Here is a 23,791-nt window from a genome sequence, read left to right on the forward strand (position 1 = left end):
CGATCCTACTCTGCCCAGCAGCGTCGCCCTTCCAGGCGCTCCGGCCGGTCCAAGGGCAGGCAACAGCCCTCTTCGCCCAAGCCTTCGACCTCGGCGCAGAAGCCCTCGGTCTTCTGACTGCGCCTGAACGCTCCCCCGTTGGCCTCCGAGGGTGCTTCCTCTGCTGCCCAGTTTCTGGACAGGCTTCGACCTTTTTTTGCCCTGTTGGCAACGTGTTACTTCTGACGCTTGGGTCCTGTCCATTGTGGCCCATGGTTACAAGTTAATGTTTACGGATGCACCCCCTCTCTCTCTCCCTCCCCGTTGTTCTCCATGTTGTGATGTTGTGTTACACAATAATGTTATGGAGTTGGTTACCAAAGGTGCTGTCCGGGTGGTCAATGTCTCTACTTCCCCCTGGGGATTTTATTCCAGATACTTCCTTGTGGATAAGAAGGGTGGAGGTTCCCGGCCCATCTTAGACCTTCGGGGTCTCAATGGTTATTTGAAGGCTGAGAAGTTTCGCATGCTGACCCTGGCGCGAGTCATGGAACTCCTGGAAGTGGGCGTCTGGCTGGCCATTCTAGACCTGAAGGATGCCTACTTCCACATTTCTATATTTGAGGGCCACAGGAAATACCTGCGGTTTGTGTATGGGAATTCTGTGTATGAATATACAGTGTTGCCCTTCGGGCTAGCCTCTGCACCCAGAGTCTTCACAAAATGCATGGCCACCGTAGTGGCATACCTGCGGTCCCAGGGTTGCTTTATCTACCCGTACTTGGATGACTGGCTCCTGGTGGGACCCTCGCCTGACTCTCTCCAGGCCCATATTGCCCTCACTTTGTCCGTGCTGGCTAGGCTGGGCTTGGTGGTTAATGGGGATAAGTCTATCCTGACCCCAGGCATGGCCATTAGGTTTATTGGGGTCCATTTCAATTCCCTGCTGGGTAGAGCCTACCTGCCCCCTGACCGGTTGGCCAGGCTTTCCGCTTTGGCCCGGCATTTTATGCATTGCCGGTATCAGACGGCCCTTTTGATTCAGACACTGTTGGGCCTTATGGCCTCCACCACAGGGGTGGTTTTCTTTGCGCGCCTGCGTATGAGGCCTCTGCAAAACTGGTTTGTCCGGAGGTACAACCCCCTCACCATGGGTCAGCACCAGAGGTTTTCCATCCCCAGGGTGGTGCTGCGCTCTCTGGCCTGGTGGACTGTCCCTGGGAACCTGTCTGAAGGTTGTCCTTTCGGCCCCTTCCTAGCCGAGGTCACGGTTTATACCGATGCCTCCAACTTGGGATGGGGGGGGCGCTGTGGACAGCTTTCGGCTCAGGGCATCTGGTCCCCATCTGAGGCATCCATGCATATCAACCTTCTTGAGCTTAGGGCGATCCGTTACTCCCTCGCTTCTTTTGCAGATGCCATTCGGAACAGGAGGGTTCAGGTCCTGTCGGACAATACCACGGCCTGCTACTACCTCAACAAGCAGGGAGGGACGGTCTCGCTCAAGCTCTGCAAGGAGGCAACAACTCTATGGAATTGGGCCATGGTCAACAACGTCCTTCCCAGAGCCGTGCACATTGCCGGGGATCTCAACACCTCGGCGGATGCGCTGAGCAGGGTGTTTCTGCCTCAGCACGAGTGGTCCCTAAACAGGGTTTACCTCGACCAGGTTTTCCGCACATGGGGCACGCCGTTGGTCGACCTCTTCGCCACTGCCCGCAACAAACAGGCCCCGCTGTTCTGCTCCCGGGCCGGCATTGGCCGCCACTCCCTAGGGGATGCCTTCCAAATACCTTGGTCCCCAGGGCTCTTTTATGCCTTCCCGCCCTTTCCGCTCCTGTACAAGGTTCTTTCCAGGGTCAGGGCCTACCGAACCCGCTGTATCCTCGTTGCCCCTCGGTGGCCTCGCCAGGATTGGTTCCCCCTTTTGCTCTCCCTGTCCCAGGGGCGATGCCTCCCCCTGCCTCACGCCCCGGACCTCTTAACCAGGGACGGGGTGTGGCATCACGATGTGGCTGTACTGAATCTGGCTGCCTGGCTTCTGGGCAACCGGGAATGAACCTCTCTTCTGGGGTGCTTGGGGTGATCTTGAATGCCCGGAAACCGTCCACCAGGTTGTCCTACCAGAGGAAGTGGTCACGTTTTTCCCGGTGGTTGGCCCCAAAGGGGGTTTCTCCCTTTAGTTGCCCGCTCCCTGTCATCCTGGACTACCTCCTGGATCTCTGCTCCCAGGGCCTTGCGTTTTCCAGTATTAAGGTCCACATGGCTGCAATCTCTGCCTTCCATGAGCAGATTGATGGGAAGACAGTTTTTACTCACTGGCTTTCCAAGCAGTTCCTGAAGGGCCTGTTCAAGACCTTCCCTCCTAGGGCCCATCCCATTCCACAATGGAGTCTCTCCCTGGTTCTCTCCCAGCTGATGCTCCAGCCCTTTGAGCCTCTATCTTCTTGTCCCCTGCCTTTGCTCACTCAGAAGGTGGCTTTCCTGGTGGCAATCACGTCCTCTAGGCGTGTTGGGGAGCTGTCTGCCCTGCGGTGTGACCCTCCCTTCCTGCAGTTTTTCCCTGGTACTGTCATGCTCCACACTAGCATGGAGTTTCTGCCCAAGGTAGTCTCAAGGTTTCACCTACAGCAAAAGGTGTTCCTCCCTTCCTTTTTTCCAACACCTTCATCCCCAGGGGAACGAGCACTACACACATTGGATGTAAAGCGTGCTTTATTGTTTTATTTACACCGCACCAAATGTTTCAGGAAGTCTCCTGCCCTGTTTGTGTGTTACTCTGGCCCTCGCAAGGGCTCACCTGCTTCTGCCCAGTCCATCTCTCGCTGGATTGTGTCTACGATTAAACTTTGCTATCAGCATGCTGGAGTCCAGTGTCCCTTGTTGGTTACCGCTCATTCCACTCGAGCGCAAGCTGCTTCTGCTGCCTTCCTACGAGGAGTGCCGCTCCGGGACGTCTGCCAAGCTGCGACATGGTCCACTGCAGACACTTTCATCAAGCACTATTCTGTGGATGTGCATGCACGACGTGACTCGGCTGTGGGCACAGCTGTCCTGCAGTCCTTGTTCAAGTAGACACTCACACCCGCCCCCATTGGTGAGATGCTAGTTACTCTCCCAATGTGGGGCTGCACAGAAGGACGAAGACGATAAACAGGGTTTCTCACCTGTAACTGTTGATCGTCGAGTCTCTTCTGTGCAGACACACATTCCCTCCCGCCTGCCCCGCTGTGAGTGCTTGGTTTCTTCCATTGTTTCTCCGGCGGCTCAGGTGAACTGAGGGAATGCCGGGGACGTTCGGATATATATGCATTCAAAATTGGCGGGAACACCGGCGCGCATGCGCGGTGGATCCGAACGTCCCCCTCACATCTCTTAGAGCTAGAAAAATCTTTTCCGCGGCTGGCCTGCGCCTGCGCAGTCCCAATGTGTGTCTGCACAGAAGAGACTCGACGATCAACAGTTACAGGTGAGAAACCCTGTTTTTCCCCTGGAATTTTACCTGGTTCTTTCTGTGGTCAAGAGCCACTAGGAAAGAAAAGAAACGGGAGCATCTATTCCAAGATCCTGTTCTCCTTGCCTCAGTAAAAGGGATGCATTTATTTCAGTCACATGAGATTATTTCTATAATGCTTTCCTCCTGTAGGTTGGGTGAAGTTGTGGCATGATTTTCATTATTGTAAAGAATACAAAAGGTTCTCAAAATTAGTCAATTGATTGTTTTTATTAATGTCTACAGAACTGTGGCTTTCAAATCTGCAAATACCTTTTCCATGTTCTCTGACGTAGCCCTATGCTAGTAGCAATTTTTAGGGTAGTCAGAGGGTATTCTTCTGAGCCACATGAAATCCACAAAGAACTTGGTCTTCAACTATTTCTAGTGTGAAGAATCTAGCTGATTTGAATCTAGCTGATTTGAAAGATACCTTAGTAGTTAAGTAGTACAGGTCTTCTAAAGACTGATCTAAGGAGATCCACATGTTCCAAGAACTCGTTTCTCTTCTCTCTTTTAGCCACTCCCAAGTGAAAGAAAAAGCCCAAAGATACCCAGAGAACAAGAACACAACTCTTCCCCAGTAGAGGCAGGAGGGCAAACACCTTCTTTACTTTTAGAGGGGCTCCCATTTCCTTAGGAGGCAATCTAATACTCTGTGCTGACCAGTGGCACCAAAATAATCCCAGAGAGTGACACTAAGTCATGTGCTAGAGTTCACCAGGTGGTTCAGGAACAGGTTGAAACCATCGCCACTTTTCAGGCACAGGGGAAAGCAACCTGCTCATGCAGAAGATGACTCATCGTCTTGTGCAAATAAGCCACTTGGCAATGAAGGAGTCGTCACTTGCAAGCCGGCTCTGTGTTCTGGCCCAGTGGGAAGGGGGCACTCTCAAAGAATACTCTTCTGCCACTTTTGAGAGCAGAAGTTCATGGTAAGAAAATTAAAATGGTTCTTTCCCCTCCCCCTCCCCCCACTTATCTAGTAGAGCTCTGTAGCCAGGTCACTTAAAGAATGCTTATTAATTGCTTGCAAGGCATAAAGGTTTCTGTAAACTGACGCTCCTATAAAAAGGGCAGCTGCTTTCGAAGCAGCTCTCTACTTTGGAAGGCTTGCCAAGTGACTGGTCTATAATCTTCACTTCATTCTTTTATAAGTCATTTATCAGGTTGCCTGGCTAGCCTTTGCCTAGGAGGCTGTTGCATTTTTCCTTGATTCCCAAACTAGGGTTGCTTAGATTGTCTTTATGTAAAAACCATCCCTGGGTGGTGATTCTTTACTACACTACCCACTCCCTGATGGCCTTCACAGGAAGATTCTTCAAATACATCCTTTTTGTCCACTAGTGTAACAGCGCTGTTATCTTCTCCATTGCCATATGGCCTCCTATCTTATTAAAGATCACACTGTCCTCATTACCTCCTTTAGGCTGAGATAGAGAATGCTGGGATGGGTAGGTTCCTTTTATTCATTCCTGTCTCTAGCTCTTTGGCCTTTATCTGGCTGTTTCTTATAAGGCTTAATACAATTGCCCAGGTTTTTAAGGATGGAGATTGTAAAGCAAAGACACTTGAAATGCAAAGACTAAACTGAGGAGGAATAAAACATAATATGATTAAAGTTTTGTTCTTAAGTCTTCATTTAAGAGGACTTCACTGTGAGTTCAGACTCACCATCAGGCTACCTAATTTATGCAAACTGATACATTGTTAGCTATGCTGATACATTTTTGGTATATGTTACCTAGCAGTTGTTACTCAGGGTCTGTGGGGTTATAGGACAGTATGAAAAGTGAGAACTTCTAATGTGTTCTCAAACTTAAAGTGAATCCGTTTAAATGGAAATCTGCTCAAATGCTATGGTCTCTGGGAAGACTTTCTATTAAAAATGCTGGCATCAGAAACTGAACAGATGAATTACTACTAAAGTTGGCTGAAATTATTTCAGAATAACTAGCCTATTTCAGTTGTTTTTTATATCTTGACAGTTTACATCACTGAACTGTTACCTCTTATCTCTTAGGTTCTGCTATCACACAAGTGGCTAGCCTTGGCTAGCTAAATTTTGAAAGTGTTCAAATTATACCTTCTTTCCCTTCACTTAATAATACTTGGGGCAGATGAATGCTGCTTGAAACTTTGTAACCTTGTTTGTAAAGAACTGTGGTCTAAAGAGGAAAGAAAAGCGCTCTCATTTTCAAACAAGTGGTGCTGAATTTGGAATGTTATCTTACTGAATCAGTCAAACCTTCAATATCTTCCCTGTGCTGATGAAATGCTTGGCTGTAGGTTAAATTTTGTCTTCATTAATACATGAAGCTAATTGCATAAATATGGAAAGTAGGTAGAATTTGGGCATAATTTTCTACTCTTGATTTTGTCATTTTGTTTTCCCTTTTCTCTTATTCCTATCTGAATTTTTCCTTTTTGTAGGAAAGTGCTTCCTTGGCAGATAGATTGATACAGGTATACTTCTTTAGTATTTCATCTTAAACCTTCTTTTCCATTCTCAAAAAAACTTTTGCTTTTAATGCATGTTTGCTACATGCATTTTTTAAAATGAAATATCTAACTTAGCTACTTGAAAAACTATTTAGCAATGGTTAGAATAAAATTTAGATCCACACCTGCACGTTACATTTAATGGCATCTGAAATTCATAGTAATTGGTGAACTCTAATTCTGCATTAACACTAATTTTGTAGTCCACTGCAAATGGGTAGTAAACATGTGCATGCACAGTGGAGTAATAAATGCATGAACAGAATTTTATTGAATGCAAGTACACAATTGACCTTGCTGAGAGGTACTAAACATTTTAATGTGATGCAGTCACTAAGCTGCTATACTTCACTAAAACTTACATGCTGGCTGTAATGGTTCTATACTGATTTGCAAGATGTTAACAATACAGCAGAGTAAATGTATAAAGCTCTCAGTCTTTCCGGATTGGTCCTTCAATTGCTTTAAAAAGAAAATTATGTCCTAAGGGACAAGTGACAAGGGCCCAAGAGGCTGAGGAAAACTACCTCATAAAACGGGAGCTGGCCACCATCAAACAGCAGAGTGATGAGGCCATTACTAAACTGGAGCATGCTGAGAATACCATCAGGGAGCTCCAGCAGCAGCAGCAATGGGTAAGGCACCTAGTAGCACTTCATCTCATGTTTCTCATTCAGTTGTGCTTATTTTTATGGACATGATGTGGTCTTTGTGCAGTTCTTCCAAATACGTTGCTTGTTATATTATTTGCATTCATAAAAATGGATCAAATTGAACAAGCCTAATAGTATTCTTAATCATTAGATAACAATATACTTGCAGGCTCTTGCTAACCTTATTTATTTAGAAGCTGATCCCATTGATATCAATGGGATGATCTTTCAATTAAATGTGCTTTGGGTCTCATCTCGACATGTGAGCAACAAACTAATATGTTCATTTGTTAGGGAGTCAAATTTCTTGTTTTCTTTTTTTCCCCACTTTCTGTGGAATAGCCTGTGTTGTGTTGTGGCTAAAATGTTAGACTAGGGTCTGAGAAACCCGGGTTCAAGTTCCTGCTCCATTATGAAGCTTACTGGGTGACCTAGGGTTAGTCACATGCCGTCAGCCTGTCCCACCTCATGTCGTTATGAGAATAAAATGGAGAAGGGAAACCATGTATACTATCCTGAGCACCTTGGATGAAAAGCACATGAACATTTATTAGGTGCACTTGAAGTTTGTATTGAGCTTAAAAAGCAGTTGGGGCACGTGTGTCAAAATAGTATCAGCTGTCCATTTCTTTAGTTCGCCATGGTTAATCTTGTTTTTTTGCACTGATGACACATGCTAATTCAGGACATTTCTCTACTAGCTTCCTATGAAACTGATCAGATTTATGCAAATTTAACCTGTCTTCATGAATGCTTCCTGCTAAATTACTTACAAGTTATGCCAAAATGAGACCAGAGATATGTAGCACCGTGATATATTGAGAAAAGTTTTATTACAGTGTAATTAGGAAAATTGTATGGTTAGATCCTCAGCAAAGATGTGTTAGGTCTGATGCATACAAAATAATGACAAATGTTGCAGATAGTAGAAAGAGAGGAGCTCTGTGCTCGTTGGAATGCTTTTCAACTGAGGCAAGGAATTAAGTTGGTATTGGGATCCCTGAAAGACTAATTTGTCTTAGTTGCACTTCTTTGTGCAGAATTATTCTGGTTTAAAAGACAACAATATATTGTGATGCTCATCAGTGCACATCATTGGCATTCACAAGAATTGTCTGCAGTCAAGTTTTGTTGTATCAGATATCCAAATTAGACTATTCAGTGTTTATATCCTGTACTCCCATGGCAGTGATTATGGAGACTTCTTGGCATGCTGACACCCAGAAACTGAATTTAAATCTTTTTAAAAAATTACCCCATGCATCAAGAAAATAGCATGTGTTTGATGAAGGGAGTTTTGACTCTCAAAAGTGTATACTCTGTAAATTTAGTTTGTCTCTAAGGTACTACTGGACCCAATTCTTGCTCTTCTATTACAGATCAACACGGCTATCCATCTAAAACTATCAAGAGAGTAGATAGTAGAGTAGAGAGTAGTTCCCTCCCCATTCTTTTATCCTCTGGTCAGATCCTCTGTATCACACTGTCTGCTATAAACAAACAGAGGTAAATGTGCAGTAGAGCAGGAGGGAGACAAATGAAAGGTATGAGAAAACTAGGTGGGAGACGTCACACAGCTTCTGAGCCTCCTCTGACATTAGAGTTGAGGCTTTAATGAGGAGGGAGTACTGTTTCTTCTGCTGTGATTTAGCTGGCACTGACGGTTTGCCATCTCCATTGGCATGAAAGTTGTGGTTTTGGAGGGGGCTAGCATTTTGAGGTTTATGGCACAAACAAGAGTCGCTAGAAAGTGTCTAGATGTCTTTCTATGCCACTTTTGTATGTTTTTGACAGTAACTAGTCCTACCAGAGTGTGAAGTGTTTAAGGACGCTTCTAGGCAAGGGTGAGAAAATGTGGCTCCCATATGTCTAGAGAAGCAAGCAGGGCACACGCAGTTATTCCTGTTGCACTTACTGTTGCTCCACTTTTATATGTTGTGTCTGTACTGAAGAGCAGATTCATTACAATTTTGATCTCCCCCTGGCCTAAATGTTTTCCCTCTCAGCTGACCTATGCTAATCTTCCATAAATTAATGCCCTATATAACATCTACATAGCATATTTTACATAACATTCAGCAGAACAGCATGTATCTCATTCGAACATGTTCAAAAATGTGGATTGAAAAATACACAGAATAAGGCCATATTCAGGTAGGGATGAATTTAGCTATAGCTTTGTGGGAATCCCCAGAGTAAAGCATCTATTTTGATATTAAAACAAGAACTTTTGACTAAAGGTAAGAATTCCTATAGACACCCAGCAGGGAGCAGCCAACTGCTTGAATATACCAGAAAAAATCAGTCAAAATAGAAGCTTCTATGATCCTCTGAGCCCCTTGCCCCTTTCTGCCATAAATAGTTTGCAAGGTAATAAACAAAGTTCTTGAAATACAATTCCTGAATGATACAATCATAAACGCCGGAAAAGTCATTTACCTTCATCATTTTGCCTGCTATCAGAAGATTCATGTCACCTATTCTGGGCACACTTCCTATGTTTGTTCAGGTGCCCCTTTACTGAAGGTTAGTTGCTCCATCCTATTGCAACCTAGATCCTGAACTAAACCAGCAGGGTCTCAGATCCTAAGATGCATGAATCAGAACACAATCCAAAAGTTCACTAATGCGCAGTTTGGTTCAAAGTCTTAGTCCAATGCCACTGCATATCCTAGTTCTATACCTTATTAGTCAAATAGCAGATTTCCTCTGGCAGTCAAGTAAACTCAGTTGCATTAAAATGTCATTGTAAGCCCTTCATTTTTGTTGTCGGTTCTGTCCACGAACCTTCTTCCAGTGCCATAAACATGAAATGGAACTTCCTTGTTAAGATAGGTGGAATATGATTTTCCTCTTCCTGCTTCTTCTTTCCTTCTTGGAATTCAGCCTCTTTGTTTTCCTTCTTAGTTTTTCTCCTTAGTTCTTCTCCTCCTTAGTTTTTCTCTTCTCCATTTCTATCTGGTTTGATTTGGACTTTGCTGTAGTGCGTACATGGGAATGATACTAAAAGGCATTTAGATCCCCCTGATGAAGCTGTTGCGAAACGCGTAGGGGGTTATATAAACATTAAAGACTCTTCCTTTTGCACCATTTGCCTTTTTTTCTTCGTTTTGCTTTGGACAAGCCAAGTGGAAGAATGCAGTTTGGACTAAAAGTAACTTTACTTACCTAGCTTAAAGTAATACAATGTGAGAATTGAGCCAAATGAATGGTTTTCATTGGATTGCCACATGTTAATTGCTACTGTATTGTTGCAACTGAATAGTTTGGTCTCGCTGTCTTATACTGTTTTGCTCCCCCTTTGTACCTTGATTAGGATAATATTTTTTAAAAAATAAAGCCAAAACTATAATCTGTGGTGGAAGATATCTACACTTTCTTGCAAGATTTCAGCTGTCATTTTGAAAGTTGTCTAGCATCTCCACAAATGTTGTAGGCCACCATCACCACCACCAGAAGAAGCAGAACAAGATGAGGGTGGTAGGTATAATCAAAACAGCAAGAAGAAGTGGCAGTGGCTGCAGCAGGGTAGGCAGGAGATCAAGGCTGCTAGCGAGGGAAAGAGGGAAACAGGCAGCAGGTGAACAAGTAGGGAGGCCCTGGAAGAAGCAGTGGGAGGGTGAACAACTGAGAAAGAGGATGGTGTGAACAAGCAAGCAGCAAGAGAGGCAGCAATTATGAAAAGGGTTGCAGGAAGGAATGAGGAGGAGGATGGGGGGAAGCAGCAGGGGGCAAAAATGAATAGGAGGGAGAAGTGGGGACTTACAGGGGTGGGAGGGATATCCCCTTTCCTCAAATTTATTGTGGCCCCTCTGCTTGTGGGATTCTAATGGCGATGCTCAAGCTGGAGCTTATTAAGAGTGACAGATGCAGCACTGCAATGCTGCGTTTGTGATTCTTTTTCAGGGAATGGATGGAACTGTTTCAGAATTGCGTGGCACCACCTAGTGGAAATAACGGTAATCCTAAAAAAACCTGAGGCTGCAATCTTCAGTATACTAGGAGTAAACCCTCCTGAACTGACTTTTCAGTAAATATAATTAAGAATGCTATGGGTTGTGTTATACAGCCAAGAATCTAGCAATGACTTCAAGATAGCGTAGGATGACATAGGGAAGCACTTTTGAATGCAGGAAGTGCTGTATTAGTCCCTATTAGTATATTACCTGTAATTTTACCCTCATTATTTCTTTCTGGTTTTAGTATTGACTACAATTCTACTATTTTCTGTGAGCACTGTTCAAAAAGAATACAGACTTAGTAAAATCCCCTTTTATCAAAATTGTAACCTCTTTAATTTTGTGTGAAAGAGGATCTTAATATTTTTAATTATGCATAATTTGTGGTACATGATATTACTAAAAACAGAAAGTTGTTCGCTCTGATTTTAATCATAATCTTAACTCGTTTCTTTATTTTGAATATTTTTATGCTGCCTTTTCAGAGTTCTGCTTGAGGCTGCTTACAATTAGAATTACTACAATATAACAAAAAGCATATTATTAAAACACAAGCCACTGGACATAAGCAGCATAAAAAATTATCTATCGAACAGAAGTAGACCATTAAAAAGTGGATAAGATAAAATCTTTTAATTAAAGTCTGGGTAAATTAAAAATAAAGCAGGTGCCAGACAAACCTCAAAGAAGGGGATGTTCTGAAGGCAAAGTGCCACCACAAAAGGGACTTGAGATGGAGATTTTTATTGGTAGGCTGGATAGTATGGGAAGAGCTGATCCTTCAGGTAGCCTAGTCTCCTGCTGTGTACGGCCTTAAAAGTAAGAGCCAGCACTTTGAATTGTGCCCAGAAACTGATGGTAGCCACAGTGCAGATCTTTCAGCACCAGGGTGATGCAGACAGTCCCTGATAGTAATCATGCTGTCACATTTCAGACCACTTAAAGTTTCTGAATCATTTTCAAAAGCAGACCCGCACAGGGTGTTTTGTAGTTATTTAACTTGGATGCGATCAGTGCATGAATCCCTGTGGCCAGATCATGCTTTTTGAGTTCCAGCCAATTACTGCCCAGTTTCGAACCTTCCGTATCTGGACAAGGTAATCGAGAGGGTGATGGCTAAACAGCTCCAGGTCTTCTTGGAGGATTTCTCTGTCCTGGATCCATTTCAGTCCCAGCTTTGCCCTGGCCATAGGACAGAGATAGCATTGATTGCCCTCACAGATGATTTGCATCGGCACATGGATTGGGAAGGACGTTTGGTGTTGTTGATATTATTGAACCTTACGCCAGTGTTCAGCATGGTCGATTATCATCTTCTGGCCCACCACATCAACGTAGGGGTAGGGGGGATGGCCCTACAGTGGCTGGTCTCCTTTTTCCACAATTGGGGACAGAAGGTGGAACTTGGGGAGAAGATATCATCACACCATTCCCTCGGGTCCATCTTCTTCCTGATGTTGTTTAACATCTATAGGCGACCCCCTCGCCCAGGTGGTCCATAGCTGTGGGTTGGGTTGCCATCAGCATGCTGATGACACCCAGCTCTATCTGTTAATGGATGGATGGACATTGTGCTGGATGCCTTGGCCCAAGGGTCTGAATGACATGGTGATGTGGTTGAAGCAGAGTCGCTTAAAACTGAATCCTCTAAAGAAGGAGGTCCTGTATCTGGGCCATAGGACGATGGGTAGGGGGATCAGGCTCCCAACCTTTGGTGGATAGTAGTTGATGCCTGCATCGTCGGTGAAGAGTCTGGGCATGACCTTGGATGCTGCGCTTTCCATGGAGGCCCAGATCTCAGCAGTTGCCAAATCTGCCCTTTTTTTGTCTTTGCCAAGTCAGGAAGCTTGCCCTCTATCTCTCCTCCCATGACCTAGCTACAGTGAATCCATGCAACGGTCCCCTCCAGGCTGGACTACTGTAGTGTGCTGTATGCAGGGCTGCCTTTAGGCCTGACCCAGAAACTGCAACTGGGCCTGCTTTGCGGGGAGGGCAGAATAAAAATCTAAAGTAAATGAATAAAGAAATAAATAATGCAGCAGCACGTGTCCTCATGGGAACACCATCCATCCATCTGGTGAATTCCTGATCTCGTTCAAGGTTCTGGTTTTGACATTAAAGCCCTTAACAGACTACGACCAGCGTATCTTTGGGACCATCTCTCCCAGTATGTCCCCTGGAAGGTTTTGTGCTCAGCTGATAAGCAGTTGCTGGTGGTCCCTAGCTTGAGGGACATCCATCTAGCCTCAACCAGCGCCTTGGCTTTTTTGGCCATGGCACCGGCCTTGAACTCTCTCCCACTGGAGATCCGGGCCTTGTGAGATTTGTTACAGTTCCGCACAGCCTGTAAAACAGAGGTGTTCCACCAGGCCTATGGCTGAGGCTTGGCATCTGTTCTTCCCCCTCCGACTGCTCAAGCCCTGCCACACCACCCTGAGGGTGATTGCCACACCCCTGCACTATCTGCATCTATTTCAGCCTTTTTATTGAGTTTGGACGCCTTACTTACTGTCTGATTTTATATGTTTTAATTGTATGTTTTGACTTTGTATTTAACTGCAGCTGTGAACCACCCTAAGCCTGCTTGCAGGGATGGTGGGATATAAAGATAATAAACTGAAACAGCCATAGCTGGTGAACTAGCCAAACTTAATAAAGGCCCTGTATTCTGCAGAGGAGACCTGAGCCACCAACTATAGGCCAGAATCTAGTAGCACCCATAAGCTATGAACCTACTTCTTTAAGGGGAGTGCAACCCCCTCCAGGGCAGGCTGGCTCCACAGTCCAGCTTCTCCACTGACCTACAGCATCTCAGTCTTGTCTAATTGAGCTTCACAGTTTATTGGCCCTCATACATCCCACTTCCTTCTCCAGGCACCTATTCAGGACTTGCAGTTCATGTCTATATAAAGATTAGTGTGATTTGGCTTGCATTGTATAAAGCACTGAATCAAAACCCTGAGAGAGATTTCCACAGATTGCTGGTAAATAAATGTACCTGATCTTTATTGAGCATAGGGGTGGGGAATAAGTGAATACATGTGAATAATGTGGATTACGTGTCTGTACTGGAGACTACTAGGTATGCAGAGGATTAGAAATGATGAAGGTAATGTACCTGCAAAAACTGGTTTATAATCCAAATTTCTGGGTTTCGTTTTAGTTTTAGTTGGAGTTTTTATTCGTTTATTGGAATTCTGAATATTCACCGCATATTCTGCTATCTTAGATTCTGGAGCTTTGGTAACCAAAGATTTTTTTACTGATATTTTTAGGAAGTCTAATCTTGTGTCACTTTTTATTCAACATTATTTTATTTTACACTGTGTTAAGACGCCTTGTTAAACCTTTTCTAAAATGGCTTGGCTTAGTTGGATGGATTTGAATGTACAGGGGAAGTAGGTGACTTTAGGGCTGCAACTCACGTAGGCTCGGCTGCTGAGAAATTACACCTGCCTTCATATACAGCAATTTTTTTTGCTGCCATGATTGACTTTAAAGATGAATAAAAATGTTTGTTAACTTTTGTTCTCCTTTTTTAATGAATGCCAAAGGTCACTCACAGACTTTATAACTGCTTAAATCTGGTGAAATGCATAAAACCATTAATTCTCTGTTTACATTTTAGGCATCAGCAAAGAAAAATAGCAGGAAAAATTGCCGAATAAAAATAAAGTATAATAAAAAATGATTTAAGGCATAATAAAACAAGTCTGATTCTGAGTGCAGGCATTCGTTCAAATACCCTGTTCCCAGACAGTTTAAAGCTCTAAAAGTAAGAACAGCATTTGAAGATTGCCTGGAAACACACTGGCAGCCTTTCACAAGGGATGATAGGAATGGTCTCCTGTAGCAACCTTTTGTAAAGGGGAAAAATTCTTATAAAGCTTGTCATTGGAGAGAGTCATATCTTGTATGAATAGGTGCATTTTTAAAGTCCTCTCCAATTGTTACAGAGACACATAATTTCAGAGTATTATGTTTGGATATATGGCTGCTCTGCTCTAGAAAATAGTGCTATCTAAGTTTGTGAAAACAATAGCATTTGAGTATTCACTGTGCAGATATAGGAAAAACAAAGCATAGCATGAAAGGAGCTAGAGTAGTATTTTAGGTGCCAGTCAGCTCTTGTAGTTATCCAATGTTTCTACAACCTTACCTTATTGTGCACGAGTAAAGATTTAGGAAGGAGGCATAATTGTGAGCATAACTAGACATTACATAGTGGTACATAGTGTGGCTCCCCCAAGCCACACTATGTACCACTCCAGTAATGTCTAGTGAAAGAAACGTATGACATTAAGATACTGTTCAGCGTTTTCCCAACTCCAGTTCATTGATAGTCACTTGTAACAGGAGAGGAAATGTCATAAAATTCAATGGCTTATGTTGGTGATTAGCCAGTCAATCCCTGTAACCTGAGTAACAAAAATAAAAGGAGAAACACTTATCTGTTACTGTGAAGAGAAACCTCTTACTTGTTATGAGTACTTTTACACTGTTGACTTTGCCAAGAGGGTGGTTCTGGGTGCCAAATAAAGATGGCCTGGGAGAACAAGGCTGGCCTTTCATTAATCACCACAGTAGACTGGCTGACTCAAGTTATCTAAACTTGGTAACAACTAGCTGCAGAAGTAAATATATCTAAGTCTTAAAATATATCTGTCCTATCATCAAGGGTTGGTACAGATTGTCAACTAGGAAAGTATTTCAGTGGTGTCCCAAAGAGCTAAAAAAATCTAATTAACAATGATTGAAATGAGATTTAGCTAAATGAAGAATACTTCCTTCAAAAGAAACTAGGATGTATTAAACTTCAGGTATGGAGTATTATGAAAATCATTAAAGGACTGAATACTTCCAGTTCAATTCAGGTGGATTGTATCTGCATGCTTCTTAGTGGGATCCAAAGTCCTGTTTTGCATGCAGTGATGCTGTAAGTCTGAGAAGGGATTTGTTAATAAGGTTACTAAGTGAATTTATGTTTTCCAAGTGTTATGCCTAGTGTATCTTTTTGTTCTTTTTAAAAAGTCCTGTCTGTTTTTTGTTTTGTTTTATATGCATGTAGGATGCTACATATGTGTTTCTATTTGGGGTTTACTTACATAATTCTTCTAATAATGAATTTATTCACTTTATAGCATAAATGCAGTTCCCGCTATAGTGAAGACTTCGTGCTGCAGTTGGAAAAAGAGTTGGTGCAAGCAAGACTGAGTGAAGCAGAATCCCACTGTGCCTTGAAGGAAATGCAAGATAAGGTTCTTGAGATGGAAAAGGCAGGTCAAACCAGGACGCTTTGTAGAATGAACCAGAGTTTTTCTATAGCCAGTTTTATGAGTCCTTGAGACATGGCATAACTTCTAGTCCTACATTTTGCTTTGCAAACTGATCTAGAAATTTCTTTGACTTTCAGAAGTGGCTTGCCATGTAGCCCAAACTAAAGTGTTGGGAGTTGCCATAGATGTATCCAGAATTTGCCATATGAGATTCTCTGGATTGTTTCCCTTGAATCCTATGGATCTACTCAGTTCTTGACAATTTTTTGTCTTTTAAAAATTTTATAATTTTAATTTTTATCTTCATTAAACATACAAATAAAATTGCATGTAAAGTATAATAACTGATAACAGGATAAATAATAAAATACATTTTACATTATCTTCTGTCATCTGTCTGTATACTGCAGAGTTAATCAATTTCTCAATGTTTTCTAACCATCCCCCACCTACCTCGCAAAATCATGGAACTTAGAAATACCTTGGGCAAAAACATAACATCACTAACAGTTATCATCTAACATTTTCTTTGGTTTAATGCAATTCTGGAAGCCCTTGAAACATTGCAAGTAAACTGTAGTTATAAGTTGCCAGTAAATTGTCAGTTATAAGTTTTTCCTTTCTATATCTTTTAAAAATAATATAACGTATCAAAGTAATTTGTGACATCCTTTTACACTCATCAATGGTTGGGGTCACTTTTTATCTTTTACAAATGTCTTCCTTGCTGTAGCTTGGCACTAAATTTCAAAAAGTACAGATGCATAGAATGGAGAAGGTGCATATTTCAACTCATTTTTTTCATATCCATCATATCATTGCAACATTACTGTATCATTAGATAATGCCATCAGATAAACAAAGCTTGCTTCTTTTTTTCTACTTTCAGCATTGTCTTGAGGCATATGTAGATACCCTATATAGGAATATAATTTTTTGTTTGGTGGGGGGTTTTTTGCATTGCTATAATGTTCTAGACAGTTGTGTCCATGGAATTATTTATAAATTATGGTGCAGTCTCATGACCTGTTTTATACAGTCTATGCAGTCACAGAACAAAGCATTTCGCATAGAATTGGCTCTCTGACTCCTTTTTATGATTTCTAGGGAGCAAAAACTATAATTGGAAAATAGTGCAGTTCTCTCTCACTTGAGTTTAGAAATATCCTGTTCTACCTTTCTCTCTAGCCTTTTCCCCTCTCCACCATAACTTCTGTTTCCTTGCAAGCTCTTTTGATGTGGCTTGTGATCCTTAACTAGAGGAATATCAATCAGTTCTAATATTTAAACTTGTAATGCTCTTGGAAAAGTATCAAGTCATTTACACCTGCCAGCAATTACATTTAAAGCTAGCAGTATGTGAGGACAATGTAGGCTTCCAGAGAAGTAAAGAAATGTCCACGCTGCAACATGCAGATGAACAGTGGACCTGTTGGTTTGGGGGTGGGGGTTGTTACTGCTTTGGATGAGTTGCAATTACTAGATATCATAACACAGTGCTACGTATCCAAAAATAATCTCTGGTATGTTTCCCCTTTGGAACTCTCCTATTTTGCAAGTTGGAGAGACAGATCAAGGCTAGTTGTATGCTTTGGTTTGTGGGACATTGTTTAAAAAAAAAAACCCTTAACAGTTCTTTGATGAGCACTCTTCTTGTTGACATGTAATGCTAAACAGAAAGCATCTGCAAACTGAGGCATCTTCTTGTGGGGAGCTTTAAAAAATTAGTATTGTCATAGTATAAAAATATAGCCCAAAAACAGAATAACATTAAAAGCCTTCATACACACCGTATTTTACTAAAAATGTATTGGTTCACAAATGCAATATCAAAGGATAAAAATGCATAGAAAAATTATGGTATGGAATAAAAATATATCTATATTCAAGACCATTCCTTTGTCATGTATAAACTTCATACTGTGTGTATGATGAAACCAAATAATGGAGACTTCAGTGGGATACTAGTCAATTTTCCCTTTTCTTACAGGAATTTATTCATGCGTGTGTAAATTCTCACATAACACATGTAATGGTGAATTCTGGCAAGTACCTGACTTCCAAGCAGTGTTGGTACCTATAAGCAGGTATCTTGTCACAATGTCCCGTTGAACTGGAGTGAATTAGAGGGAGCTTCAGTCTGGATGTACTTGAGTCTCTAGAATCAAGTATTGAGTATATACAGATATTCGCAAGAGAACTGATAGTTATTCTATTTTAACTAATACTGGTATTCATAATCCTATCCCAAGAGATGCATATAAAGACCTAGCAGATACTTCAATCCTTACCATGAAAATGAAGCTTAAAAAACTGTACCTGTTGAAATGCCAGTGGTGGTCCCGGTGAGACAGGTCAGCTGCTGCTTTTACCCAAGCTTAATAGTGACATGTTATAAAACGGAAAGGGTTTTATTGTTGTTACATAGTTAACCCTCCCATGTTTTCATTGTTCCACTGTGAACACTTAAATTTGCTGTCCAGAACAGATGTTTTTCTGTTTGGGGGATGTGATTTTTGCTTTCTCATCTTTGGGTTTTTGCAGCCCTATCCAGCCCATGTTTAGTAACTTTAGTACCAAGTTTAGTATTTGGGCAAGATGAGCCTTGAGCCTCTTTTAGTTCTGCTTATGAATCTTACAATGCCAGTAACATATCTGTGCAGTCAGTGTCTTAAAAGGTTATCTTGTTTCAGAGGAATAGTTCTTTGCCTGATGAGAATAATATTGCTAGACTTCAAGAAGAATTGATTGCTGTGAAACTAAGAGAAGCAGAAGCTCTGATGGGTCTCAAAGAACTTAGACAGCAAGTTAAAGATTTGGAAGAACACTGGCAGGTAAGTCTAGAATGTTTTGTAATCATGGGAGAATAAAATGATACACTGTACAAATGTAACTTAGAGGGGATTGATGTGCATGGGTGTAAAGAAAATGCTTTTAACGGGCTCCTAAAGGTACAAGTTTGTTCATCTTCGTTCTTCTGTGCCTCCACACATGGGACTGCGCAGGCGCAGGCCAGCCACCGGAGAATTTTCTATAGCTTCTATAGCTCCGAAGGGGCCGTTTGTCGCGCGCCTCAGCGACCGTTTTCCCGCCCAAACGGTCACATGCTCCTCCAGCGACCAACGGCCCCTTCCCTCAGTTCTCTTCTTGCCGCCGCTTGGAGAGAACGTGAGCTTCGTTGCTCTGTGCTTTTGTGTGCTTTTGACTTCTGGATTGATCTTTTGGCTTTTCACTTCGGACTTTTGACTTCGGACTACTCTTCTGCTTGCTGATTTGGACTTTGACTCGGTAATTACGACCCGGACTGTTTTGACCCCTCTTTAGCGTGCCCCTGAAGATGGCCTCAAAGGCGCTCTTCAAGCATTGCCTCCAGTGCCACACTAAAATGGCCCAGACCGATGGCCATGAACTGTGCCTGTTTTGTCTGGGGGAGACCCACAATGTCCCGGCCTGTAAGATATGCCAGGGCTTTACCAACAAGGCCCGGCAGGAGCGCAAGGCCCGGTTGAACTCCTTCCTGTGGCAGAAGGTCATGTCCGAGGGTACTCCGTTGCCTTCCCCCAAGGCCGGCCCTAGCCCCTCTGCTGGAAAGCGTTCACGAGCGGGCTCAGTGGCTTCTGCGAAGTCGGCAGTCAGATCCGGGCCGACGAGCGCTGCGGCGTCAAGAGCCGCCTCTCCGGCGCAGGGTTCAGTGAGACCGCCCCGAAGCGCCTTCGAGTCTCGATCGGATCCGAGGGCGTCCGACTCGGAGACGAGACTGGTGGTGCCGACTCCACTGTCGGATCCGAAGAGGGCCACATCGGTTCCGAGGAAGTCGGCGTCAGGCAAGGTGTCTAAGTGGTGGAGTTCCACAACGAGCCCATCTTCCGGAGGAACGTCGGTTCCGAGGGTCTCGTCAGAACCGCCGGTCAAGAAGCCTAAGAAGGCGCACCGCCATCGTTTGCCGCGCTCGGTTCCGACGGAAGAGGTGATTGAGATCCCCCGCACGCCTTCTCCCCACCTGGATTCGCTGGTTCCTGAAGAGGTACCAGATCCGATGGCCTTCGAGGAGGTACCACTTGGGCCCCCGGTGGTCGCGGATCCGAGTCCATCGACCAGTCGTCGTATCCGACCGTCGCCAGATCATCGACCCCCAACAGCTTCCAGCCGTGAGAGGCGCCGTTCCGAGACTGGGAGCGTCGGTTCTGGACACTCGGTGGGATCCCGCCATCGTCAGGCCTCCTCCTACATCCCTCCAGCCTACCACTGTCAGTGGGAAGGGGCACCTGTCGGCTTCGGGTACTCGGATCCGAAGCCATCGACGTCGGCGCAAGGTTGGTTCCTTCCGCCGTTCCGGGGAGAGGAGTCGCTGCAGGGTTCCGAGGAAGGAAAGGCTGAGAGCGTCGGGGATTACCAATCCGAGACCTGGTCGGAACCGTCCCCGGATGACAATGTGGCGCCGAGCACCAGCTCCCCGTACGAGGACCTGAAGATTTACTCCGATCAGATGGCCCGTATGGCACAGGTGCTTGAGATGGATATCTCTTCGGCGACCCCCCAAACCAAAGACAAGCTCCTGAAGAGAATCTATGGAGACAACCCGGCTACCATTGGCTTCCCCATGTTAGAGGGGATTGAGGAGATCGTGGAAAGGGTGTGGAAGGTGCCCTGTGATCAGCCTGCTACGTCCAAGAGGATAGAACAAATGTACAAGGTGAAGCAGGGCACCTGGCAGTCTCTGGCGAAACACCCTCCACCCTCCTCCTTGGTGACGGAGGAATTCCAGCCTCGTCGGTCGGGCCCACCTTCAGCGCCACCTGACAAGGAGGGCAGGAAGATAGACGCGATGGGTAGGCGTCAGTACTCCATCTCCTCCCTGGGCCTCAGGATCGCCAATTATCAGACGATCATGGCAGGGTACCAACTGTATTTGTGGGAGAAGCTGGCGTCCTACGTGGGAGATTTGCCTCCTGAAAAGAAGGCTGTGGTCTCCCTGCTTCAGACCGAGGCTGTGCGACTGTCCAAGCAGCAGATGAACGCAGGGAGCCATGCTGCCGACACTGCTGCGCGTGGGATGGCTTCGGCCATCGTCCTCAGGCGTCATTCCTGGCTACGGTCTACGGCCCTGTCACAGGAGGTGAGGTCTCGGGTAGAGAGTCTGCCTTTTGAGGGGGACTCCCTGTTCTCTACCTCAACTGATGAGGCCCTCAAGAAGAAAAAAGAGGACAGGCAGACGGCGCGATCCTTGGGTCTAGCTCCAACGGACAAGCCCACCTCCAGGCCACGGTACGCTCCACGGTACGCTCCGTACCATTACCAGGGCAGGTTCCAGCAGCAGCGACCGGGCTACCAACAGTATCCTGCCTACCCACAACGGCACTACACCCCCTCACAACAACCCAGAAGGCGTAGACCCTTCAAGCCTCGCCCGTCGCAGCCTCCGGCCCAGCAGAAGGATCAGCAGGGTCTTGGGAGGCAGTACTTGACGGGGCACGCCAGCCGTATCCCCAAATTTTTCGGACAGACTGCGTCCACTCCTTTCCGAGTGGGAGTCAATAACATCTGACTCATGGGTCTTAACGATTGTTGATAAGGGATACGGGCTGGAATTCATTGAGCTGCCTAGGTGCAGTTCACCCCTGACAGCTGTAAATAACACTATGGCCGAGCTGGATGCGGAAATCGTGTCGCTCATGGCCAAGGGTGCTGTGGAGGAGTTGCCCTATGGGGAATCCGTGACAGGGTTCTTCTCTAGGTTCTTCCTGGTACCCAAGAAGGACGGGGGCTTACGCCCCATTTTGGATCTGAGGGGTCTTAATGCCTTCCTCAAGGTCACTAAATTCAAGATGGTTACATTGACAATGGTGCTCACCTTACTGAAACAGGGTGATTGGTTTGCAGTCCTTGATTTGAAGGACGCATATTTTCACGTGGGGATATGGGAAGAGCACAGAAAATACCTGAGCTTTGTTTATCAGCATAGAGTTTTCCGGTATAGGGTGCTTCCCTTTGGTCTATCCACTGCCCCACGATTGTTCACGAAATGTGTGGCCCCTGTGGTCTCATTCCTCCGTGAGGAGGGCTGTGCCATCTTCCCGTACCTCGATGACTGGCTCATCGTGGCTGAGTCGCAGGCTCGGCTGGTGCGGGGCATTGACTTGGTGCTTGGCACTTGTCAACGCCTGGGGCTCTTGGTAAACTCTGAAAAATCCAAGCTGGTGCCCACCTGCAAGGTTTCCTACCTTGGTGCACTGTTGGACTCCGTGGAGGGTAAGGCTTTGCTCTCCTTGGAGAGAGCTAGATCCCTAAGGGGTCTTGTGTCCATGTTTAAGAGGAACCGTTTCCAATCTGTGCGCACTATCCAGTGCTTATTAGGTCATATGGCAGCGGCTACCTCGGTGGTCCCCTTCGCTAGGCTGCATATGCGCCCTCTCCAAAACTGGTTCGTGCGGAGGTACGATGCTATGCAGCACCCTCCGTCCCTCAAGCTCTCCATCCCAAGGGTCATCCTGTCCTCTCTGGACTGGTGGTTGTCTGATGAAAATTTATTTAAAGGGGCGCCTTTTGGCTATCAGCACCCTGACGTCACTGTTACCACTGACGCCTCTCTGCTGGGCTGGGGGGCTTATTGTGGTGATGTATGTGTGCAAGGTGTCTGGTCTGAGAGGGAACGGACCCTCCATATCAATGTGCTTGAACTAAGAGCCATACGTTTCGCACTTGTGTCCCTTACAGCACTGTTGAGAAATCGCCAGGTGTTGGTACAGACGGACAACACGACGGCCATGTACTACATAAATCAACAAGGGGGCACAGTGTCCATGGCGCTCTGCAGGGAAGCCACGCTCACTTGGCAATGGGCAATCAGGAATGGCGTGACAATTCGTGCATTACACGTGGCAGGGTCGGACAATGCCCGAGCGGATGCCCTGAGCAGGGTCTTTCTGCTGGACCACGAGTGGGAACTGAACGTAGAGTGCATTGGGCCGATCTTTTGGATGTGGGGTCATCCAGATATAGATGTATTCGCAACAGCGGGGAATACCAAGGCCCAAATGTTCTGTTCCAGGGCAGGGAGCGACCCCCTCTCTATTGGGGATGCCTTCCAGTGTACGTGGACTCAGGGCTTGCATTATATGTTTCCTCCGTTCCCTTTGATTCCCAGGGTACTGTGCAAGATAGAGGAGGACGGGATGGACTGCATCCTGGTGGCCCCCTTTTGGCCACGGCAGGTTTGGTTTCCAAAGCTCCTGCGGATGTCCCAACGGACATATGTGAGTCTGCCCCCTCGGCAAGACCTTCTCCTGAACGGGAGCTTAGTCCATCACGACCCCAGGAAGCTGCACCTGACGGCTTGGCTGATCGTTCCTCCCCTATAGGTTTTTCGGATGAGGTACAGAGGGTCCTCCTGAATGCTCGCAGACCATCCACTAGGCGCTCTTATGCGGCCAAGTGGCGCAGGTTCGAAATATGGGCACTTGCCAAAGGGATGGTGCCTGCCAGCAGCCCCCTAGGGGTTATATTCGATTACTTGTGCCACCTGCGGGACCTGGGCTTGAAGGTTTCCTCTCTCAAGGTCCACCTTGCAGCTATCTCTGCAGCTCACACCCGAGTTGATGGTGGTACAGTTTTTTCTCACCCAAAATCCCGTCAATTTCTTAAGGGCATGTTCAACCTTTACCCACCTGTGTCTGCACCGGTGCCTCAATGGTCGCTGTCCCTGGTGCTTTCACGTCTTATGTTGCCTCCATTCGAACCGCTGGCAACCTGCCTCTTGGACGTGTTATCGTACAAGGTGGCATTCTTGGTGGCCGTGACTTCTGCTAGGAGGGTCAGTGAGCTGTCTGCGTTGCGATCTGACCCTCCCTTCCTGGTATTTCATCCAAACAAGGTGGTCCTGCGTCCCTGCCTAGGTTTCCTGCCTAAGGTGGTGTCCGCTTTCCACCTCTC

General features: G+C 45.3%; 1 protein-coding gene across 6 annotated transcripts in view; it reads left to right on the forward strand.

Moving 5' to 3' along the window:
* Nucleotides 1-23,791, forward strand: part of EVI5 (ecotropic viral integration site 5) — a 136,377-nt gene that overhangs the window by 62,589 nt on the left and 49,997 nt on the right. For 4 of the 6 annotated variants that reach the window (XM_054979445.1, XM_054979440.1, XM_054979441.1 and 1 more), the window contains 4 exons: nucleotides 5,906-5,938; nucleotides 6,463-6,609; nucleotides 15,728-15,862; nucleotides 18,556-18,696. In XM_054979445.1, the coding sequence (XP_054835420.1) occupies nucleotides 5,906-5,938; nucleotides 6,463-6,609; nucleotides 15,728-15,862; nucleotides 18,556-18,696 (456 nt within the window). The remainder of the gene's footprint in view (nucleotides 1-5,905; nucleotides 5,939-6,462; nucleotides 6,610-15,727; nucleotides 15,863-18,555; nucleotides 18,697-23,791) is intronic. The other 2 variants (XM_054979442.1, XM_054979443.1) reach the window with 2 other exon arrangements.

Source organism: Eublepharis macularius, chromosome 5 (genome assembly GCF_028583425.1).
Source record: "Eublepharis macularius isolate TG4126 chromosome 5, MPM_Emac_v1.0, whole genome shotgun sequence".
Lineage (NCBI taxonomy): Eukaryota > Metazoa > Chordata > Lepidosauria > Squamata > Eublepharidae > Eublepharis > Eublepharis macularius.